The following is an 8,033-nucleotide window of genomic DNA, read 5'->3' as shown; positions in this document are numbered from 1 at the left end:
AGAGAAAGGAATTGCCCCTGACATCCATTATTGTCCTCCACCTCCCTGGCAATGCTGGCTCCAGCTTGGCGGTTTAGTGGGTGGTTTATGCTGGGTGGTTTACCTGCTTTGCATGCTGGGGATCCAGACTGCCCAGGGAATTTTCAGCACTCCTTCCTTTCCTGCTCTGGCAGGTGTGAACCAGAAGTCTGAGTGGCTTCCATGGAGAAATTTGGCCATCAACATTGGGGTCATTTGTGGATGCCTGAAGAGACACCCAGGATAGAAGGGAATATTCAAGGGGGGCTGTACCTCTTACCTCTGGAAGGGATCTACCAGGGATTGGCAGGGAGTGTCAGGACTAGCGGGATTTCATTCTCTGGGGCTGTGAATCCAGCACCAGTCCCTGACGCGCTGTGAAATGATGAAACTCTGTTGTTTTCCTCCCCCAGCAAAAGACGAAGCAGCCATGGCAGGTAAAAGACTGCAGTCACTATCCCTTAACAAGTAAGCACAGGCCATGCAAGAGGAGGAAACACCAGGGAACTGTGCCTGGTCCTGCCAGGAGCTCTGCCGTGTCGCCTTCCATCGATGCCACGCAGGGTGTCCTGCAGCATCGACCTCACCTTCACCTCCAAGAGACACTGACGATGTGTTTGTCCTCATCCTGGCACAGATTTCCATTTGGGGTTAGGGGCAGCTGCTCTCTGCAGTGCAGAGCTGTTGCTGAACAGCAATTCCCTGTAACAGTTTGGAAACATGAATGTTTTTGCTGTTTTTAGGATCAAGAACTCGTAGACGGGGGCAGGGTGGGAGGGAGCTGTGTAGGAGGGGAGATGCTTCAAATACTAGAGTGCAAGGAAATAGATTGTGGGGTCACGGTGGGGTGGGGCATGGGGTGGGGAACTGACTTGGTATGAAATCCCAAAGGATAATGTATCTGAGGAATCCAGTTGGGCAAACAGCCCATCAAATTTTGCTGCAGGATGGTGCAGTATAAGCTGGAGCCTGACTTCATGGACATCTGGAGTGCCGTTCCTTCCCGGATTCATCCCTCCTTTCTTGCAGCCAGTCTCCCCTTTTCCCTCCTCTTCATTTTTTTTTCTCCTCCTTATTAGGGATAGTGCCAGTTTTTAACCACATCATCCTTTGTTTAAAGGAGAAAACAAACAACAGTTATTGTGTCAGATCCAGATGGTAAAAAGAAACAAAACTTGATCAAGTTTAAAACAACAACAGAACTTGTATATTTGGCTGATTAAACTGTAAGTTATCAGAACTGCTCTGGCCTGGTGTGTGTGTGAAGGGCATAGCTTGGGGGAGCTGAGAGAGGCACAGCAGCACTCAGGGGCTGTGGTGACTCCTGCAGCTGCTGCTTTGCTCTTTGTGGTGTGGAGTTTGGCTCCAGGTTCTAGAGCTGTGTCAGCAGATGCAACCTGAAGGGAAAAAGCTTTCCCTGCTACTTCTAATCGATGTCTTGCACAATCTGTTTACCACAGTGGAGGAAACAACTACCCTTAGGCCACTGTCTGGCCCAGTCACTGTCAGAAGGGCAGTCACTGCACTGTCACCCTGTCTGATGTCCTCTCTCAGTGCAGAGTCGCTGGAGGGGAGATGCTCCAACCTGCTGCACCCCAGGAGGTCCAGGAGTCCTGCTGCCAGCCTCTTCCAGGGACACCAGTGCTTCCCAGACTTGCTTCCTGAAGACTGGAGGAGGTCCAGCCCCATGGCTGAGACAGCACTGGGAGTCGCTAGCAGAGAGGTTACAGCTGTGGAGATGCAGCATGAGAAATGTGACTTGTTCTGTGCCATCCCATCCATGCCTGGCTGCAGGGACTCGGGCACGAGGGTGTCACAGAGGGAATGTCATTGAGCTGCAGGCTCAAACCACAGCAGGCAACTGCTTTCCTGGTGTGGGAATACCAGATCATCTCTGCACGTAGGGCACAGCCCAAGCCCCAGAGCTGTTCCCCCAACCTGTGCTCCTGGGCCCAAGGTGTGATTTGGCACAGGAAGTACCTTCAGGGAGCTGTGGAAGATGAGTGAGTGGTACCAGGAAGGTGCCTGTGCTGTCAGCTCTGAGGGGGAAGAACTGACGTGGTGGGGACAGACTGACACGGAAAGTTTGAATGATCCTTGGAGCACAGGGAGGTGGTTGGGGCAGGGCAGGAGTTTTTTGGGCTGATGCCTAGGATAGAGCAGGGCAGGAGCCTCAAAAGCCTCTTGTTTAAGACCAGCAGTGCTGCAGGAGGGGTTGGACATCCTCCCTGCCCTGACACACCTGCCCAGTACTGGTTGCTCTGCCTCTGCCAGCGCTGTCACCAACCACTTCATGGGGATGTCATACCCTCTGTGCAGTGTGTGGCACTGCCCAGAGTTTCCCACGTGGAATTAAACCCTGCTCTGAAATGGGGGAAGATTTATCCACTCTCTTAGACCTTCAAAGGCTTCTCAGCATGCTGGGAGCAGCTCTGTCCCCCTGCTTTGGCCATGAGGTGGGACTGCTCCTACCCCGAGTTTGAGAAGGTGGAAGTTGGAGGTGCTCTGATCAAAATTCTCTGGCAGACTGTGATAACAAGCTGGAAAGGGGCAGGATCAGTTGGACAGCCCAAGGTCTCTGAGCTGGCTCCCAGAGTTGGGAACTGCACACCTGGCAGGAATTGGCTGGTGTCCAGGGCACACCAGTGCTGGGAGCAGTATGAGAAACCTGTGTTCCCTGGCCACCTCCATCCTCTCCCTCACCTTTTCCCTAACACCAATCCTGCTTTGAAATCATGCTGAAGCACAGGGAAGCAACATTCCCCTTACACACACAGTCCCAATTCATCCTCAGAGCTGCTTGCAGAAAGGACATGAGCTGTGACACAGCACCGTGACGTGCTCTGATCACACCTATGCTCACGCTGAACTTGTTCTAAAAAAAAAAAAAAGGCAAAAAAAAAAAAGGTTCTGATTTATCCAGGAAAATCCTTACTTTATTTCCTATTTCTCTAAGCAATGTATGACCAGCATCAGGAGGGATGGTTATAAAAATAGTTAAAAAACTTGGTTTCTCTGTGTGAGAGCAGCCGCCGGGGCTGGCTGGCAGGGGGACGTGCACTGCTGGTGTGGCACAGGGGCACGCGTGGCACAGGGGCTGGTGGGGACAGGCAGGGTGGCAGAGCAGGGACAGCTGGCAGATGGGATGCCCTTCCTGGATGGCTCCTTCATTTGATCTTGAGATCCTTCAGTGCTGACTCCAGGCTCTGAAATTAAATGAGAGGTTGTTCAGCAGCTCTTTGCTTTCCAGGGCAACTGGAGGTGGTTGGGGAGCTGAAAGGGGAGGGAGCTGGGAGGGAAGTTGTCCCCTGGAGTGCCAACCTATCCCTGTGGGGAGGAGATCCCAACTTCGGCCAGTTTTGGCTCATTTTTTTCATGTCATGTGGGCAAAGCTGAAGCCAGGAGAGGGTGCTGGATCCCTGCACAAGGCTGGCATCACCACCTTACGAACAGCCCTGAAACTGCCACCCAGGGGTGTCCCAGTCTTGGCTTAAAGGAGATCCCACGCTGGGCTGGAACCCCCGTGGGCAGGATGGGCCACAGGGTGAGGGATTGCAATCAGAGCTGTGGCTAATGAGGGCTTGACACTGGGTGCTCCCAGTCCAGGGGCCATGGGGACATCTCACCTTGACATCCCAGATGCTCATGCCGCCGTCCATCCCTGTGGTGCAGAACTGGGAGCAGTTGGCCTTCCCACCCACCAGCACTGAGATCTGGCTGTGGGTGCAAAGAGGCATTGGGTCCTGGGTCCCTTGGGGGTTCCCAGCAGCCATGGGTGGGAGTGGGGCTGGACCCCCTCATCACCCCCCACCCATGTGCAGGGAGGCACTGGGGATAGCCAGGGATGCTCAGGGGTACCCATGGATCCTCCAGGAATGCTCCAGGTCTGTTCCATCTCCCAGGGCTAGACATCTCGATCTCCCCCACCCATACGCAGGGATGCTCTGGGAACACCAAGGGATGCTTCAGAGCTGTCCCAACTTCTGGCCTGGATCCTTCTATCTCCCACAGCCCATGCACATGGATGCTCCATGGACACCCAGAGATGCTCTGGGGATGCTCCAGGGCTCTCCCAGATCCTGTGACTGTACCTCTCTATCTCCCCCACCCACAGGCAGGGATGTTCCAGGGACAACCAGCAATGCTCAGGGACACCCAGGATTGTCCCAACTCCTAATGCTGGACCCCTCCATCTCTCCCACCCGCTTGCAGGGATGATCAGGGAAGCTCTAGGGCTACCCAAGGATGCTCCAGGGATACCCAGGGCCCAGGACCCCCAGGCAGCCCCCGAGGTGACCCACTCACCCCCAGTACCCACCTGATGCTGTTCTTGTGCAGAGTGTCCAGCGTGGCGCTGGCAGTGTCCGAACTCGCTTTCTTGTCCAGGTTCTGGAAGCGCTCGCGGGCAGTGAGGCCACGCTGGGAGCTCTGCTTGGGGACATCCAGCTTCCCTCCAAAGGTCAGGGTGCCCTGGCTCTCCTCGTAGGTGAACAGCATCGGGCAGCAGTCATGGCCCTGTGGAACCAGCCCACCCCAATCAGCACCCTCTGGCCAGTTCCTGCCGTGGCACCCACCCCATGCCCCCCTGGACTTACCGCAGCCACCAGGCTGTTCTCAGTGATGAAGGTGACAGCAAGGAGGGGCAGAGTCTCAGTGCACAGGGAGGTGACACTGCAAGGGAGAGCAGGGCAGGGGTTAGCACTGAGCTAAGCTTCAGCCTCTGCGCTGAGACTGGCACAGCTTGTAGCACAGGTGGAAGCCACAGGACTACAAGGGGACACACTGTCTCCTCCATCCATGGTGCTCTGGGGATGTTCCAGAGGTGTCCCAGCTCCTGGGGCTGGAACCCTCTATCTCCCCCACCCACGTACAGGGATGCTCTGGGGAAACCACCCAGGGATGGTTGGAGATATCCAGGGATGCTCTAGGGCTGTCCCAGCTCCTGAGCCTGAACCTTTCCATCTTCCCTGCCCACATGCAGGATGCTCTGGGATTGCTCTTGACCCAATCCAACCCAGATACTTCCATCCCCTGGGTCGGTTTGGGGGTCAACCTCCCCTGGTACCCCCAGCACAGCCACCCCCAGCCCCTGCTCCCCCCAGCCCTGCTTACGCCATCTTCCTGCCGGCGTCGGCGAGGCAGAGGGTGCTGTCGTGGCTCACCCAGGCCACGCGGGTGCCGCTGGCCGAGAAGCAGATGCTGTGCACCCACCCACAGCTGCTGCTCGACTCGAACATCAGCTCCCCAAAGGGCATCTTGGAGCCCCATGGTGTGGGGCTGGGCCGCTCCTCCACCTCCTTGATGTATGCTGAGAAGATCCTGGGAAGGGGAGAGTCTTGGCATGTGTTCCTGGACATAACACCTGCACTGCCTCCAACTCTGCTCCATGAATGCCTCAGTTTGTCCAGCAGAGCCCATGCTGGCCCATATAGCTGCTCTAACCCTGGGATGGTCCCAGGGCATCCCCAGACCTCCCTGCATCTCCCCTGTGCTCCATTCCTGGCTCCAAACAGCACCTGAGAGGTGAAGCCTGCGCCACGGATGAGCCAGAGCACTGGGCTGCTCCACACACCTCTGTGCTATGCAACCAATCCTGGGGGTGCCCCCACCTCAGGACCCCCTGGTCACCCACCCCCCTGCTCCTCACCGGCACTTGAAGTCGCAGGAGCCAGCGGCCAGCAGGACATTGTTGGGGTGCCAGTCGAGGCTGAGCACCGTCGAGCGGATTGGCTTCTTGATGTGCTTGCAAACCCACCTGTGTGGAGAGTGCTTGGCATCAGTGGGGGACCACCACCAACCCCAGCAGCCCCCCTGGGCTTTTGGGGGCCTGGCTGAGGGTGGTCGACGCTCCGAATGTCCCTCCTCCCCAGGAGCTGCCCTAGGCCACCATCCTGCAGTAGCAGCTCATGCTTGGAGAGTCTATCCTTCCATCTGCTCATCTCTTCTCCAGCTCCAGCTCCTCTCTGTCTCCCCCATCTCCTCCTGTCTCACCTCTAGCTCCTCCAGGCTCCTATCTCCCAACCCATCTCCCATCCATCCATCTTTTCTTCAATCCATCCATCCATCCATCCATCCACACATCCCTGCCTCCATCTCCCCAAGGACAGAACCAGCCAGGCCATGCCGGAGCCTCACCAGTCATTCTCCTGCTCGAAGTAGCAGATGGAGATGAGCCGGGAGCCGCTGCCCACAGCAAACTTGTTCTCCTTGGGGGACCACTTGACGCAGCGAGCAGCGCGGTTGATCCGCAGGATGACCAGGGTTGGCTTCCAGACATTGCCCTTCAGGGTCCAGACGTAGGCGTTGCGGTCGGTCCCACACGTCACCAGTCGGTTGCTCTCAGGGGCCCAGTCGATGCCTGGAAGGCAGAGGAGGGTGATGGTGGCCCAGGAAGCCACAGAAATGGGAATGGGAATGTGTCACTTGGGGCTGGGGGCTGTTTGAAGGCAGAGCTGTTCTGGGTGATCTTTGCTCCAGGGTCCTACTTCACCCTACTCCCACATCCATCCCAAATCATTCCACCCCATTCCTTCCCATCCCTCCCACCCCATCCCATTCTGTCCAAACCCATCTTACTCCATCTATTACACCTATCCATATCCCTTCCCATCCCTCCCTCCCTCCCTCTCGACCTCACCCCATCCATCTCAACCCACCCAATCCCTCCCCACCCCATCCTTCTCCATCTTTTCCATCTCATTCATTCCAGCCCTAAATTCCTTTTGACATGCCAGGTCAAGGTGGACACAACCTGCTTCCTCTCCCCTACCCAATGCAGGAAGCTGCCAGTGCCACAAGTGGGGCTGGGACGAGCTCCAGGGCAGGGCCACCTGCCACCCATGTCCCCATCCCCTCCATCAGCCAGGACTCACCTGTCACCTGCCCATTGTGCTCCTTCAGCTCATGGACTTTGCTCCACTTGGCTCCATCCTTGCGGTAGATGTGGACCTCGTGGTTGTTGGGGCACAGGGCGATCTCTGGGGGTGACAGTGGCCAGGACAAAACCCTCCCCTGGGTCATGGACTCTGCAAGGGCAGCAGGGCCAGCCAGCACCCACCCACCCTTCCTGGGCTCCAGGTTCCCACTGACCCCCAGGTCCCACCAAACCCCCCAGTCCTAACCCTGCACTGCCCTGACACTGCAAATTGTTCCCACAGAAAGGGGAATGAATCTCAGCCCAGCATCCTCCCTCCCATGGTCCCGTGGGCGGGTGGGATTAGATGGGATGGGACGGGATTAGATGGGAGGGGATGGGATGGGATAGGATAGGATAGGATAGGATAGGATAGGATAGGATAGGATAGGATAGGATAGGATAGGATAGATGGGATGGGATAGGATGGGACGGGATGGCTGCGGGCGCACATCCCCCAAACCCAGCCCCATCCCGCCCCGCCTGCCCGGCGTGCTGGCTGCAGCAGAGAAAGCCCTTTTTGTTCTCCCACGTCCCCTGTGCCGTGGCCGGGAAATGCCATCGGCCGTGAATCACTCAGCTCTGCTCTGCTCTGCACTTCGTCCCTCCCTGCCTGCACCGGTGGTGCCTCAGGGCCGGACACTGGGGCCCCTGTGCCAGGCTCTGCCCTGGCAGTGGGACCAGAGGGACACAGGGGGACGTGCTGACCCAGACCCCAGATCTGCTCCTGGCAGGACCTGCTTCCCCAAACCCAGCCCCAACCCAGCTCTGCCCTGTCCTGGGAGCAGTGCCCACTGCAGGGATGTTTAGCCAGGACAGTCCTTTGGGATGTCCCTGGGCATTTTGGGATGGGGTGCCCCAGCCACACTTACGGGTCCGGTCCTTGTTCCAGGCATGGCAGCTGATGGGCTCCAGCAGGAAGCTGTGGTAGGCCATGGCTCACAGGCTGGGGACAGGGAGAGACCCCTGTGGATGTCAGGACATGCTGCTCTGGCCACAGGGACAAGAGCCCCTCAGCTCCCAGCCCCACTGAGTGATTTCTCCCACTGGGATCAGCCCCACATTGCAGCTCATTGCATACCGTCTCTGATAGGAAGAGGCT

The 8,033-nt window shown here is 57.3% G+C and overlaps 2 protein-coding genes across 2 annotated transcripts in view; one reads left to right on the top strand and one right to left on the bottom strand.

Moving 5' to 3' along the window:
* The window catches only part of PDAP1 (PDGFA associated protein 1), a gene marked incomplete at its 5' end in the record, with an annotated part of 4,916 nt that extends 3,739 nt beyond the window's left edge, over nt 1–1,177 (top strand). The window contains one exon of the mRNA XM_009078486.1: nt 432–1,177. Within this exon, the coding sequence (XP_009076734.1) occupies nt 432–490 (59 nt within the window). The remainder of the gene's footprint in view (nt 1–431) is intronic.
* Nucleotides 1,178–3,030: 1,853 nt separating this feature from the next.
* LOC103805822 (actin-related protein 2/3 complex subunit 1B) lies at nt 3,031–7,922 on the bottom strand. Its single transcript, XM_009078485.1, has 10 exons — nt 7,804–7,922; nt 6,891–6,995; nt 6,154–6,376; nt 5,666–5,773; nt 5,131–5,337; nt 4,614–4,689; nt 4,337–4,533; nt 3,645–3,735; nt 3,111–3,224; nt 3,031–3,078 (listed from the first exon to the last, which is right to left on the bottom strand). Exons 1-9 carry the CDS (start codon nt 7,865–7,867, stop codon nt 3,186–3,188), a joined length of 1,110 nt encoding a protein of 369 aa, XP_009076733.1. The 5' UTR covers nt 7,868–7,922; the 3' UTR covers nt 3,031–3,078; nt 3,111–3,185.
* Nucleotides 7,923–8,033: the final 111 nt, after the last annotated feature.

The sequence above is a fragment of the Acanthisitta chloris genome, unplaced genomic scaffold, assembly GCF_000695815.1.
Source record: "Acanthisitta chloris isolate BGI_N310 unplaced genomic scaffold, ASM69581v1 scaffold21037, whole genome shotgun sequence".
NCBI lineage: Eukaryota > Metazoa > Chordata > Aves > Passeriformes > Acanthisittidae > Acanthisitta > Acanthisitta chloris.
The sequence above is the reverse complement of the archived record's forward strand: the minus strand, read 5'-3'. Positions and strand labels throughout refer to the sequence as shown.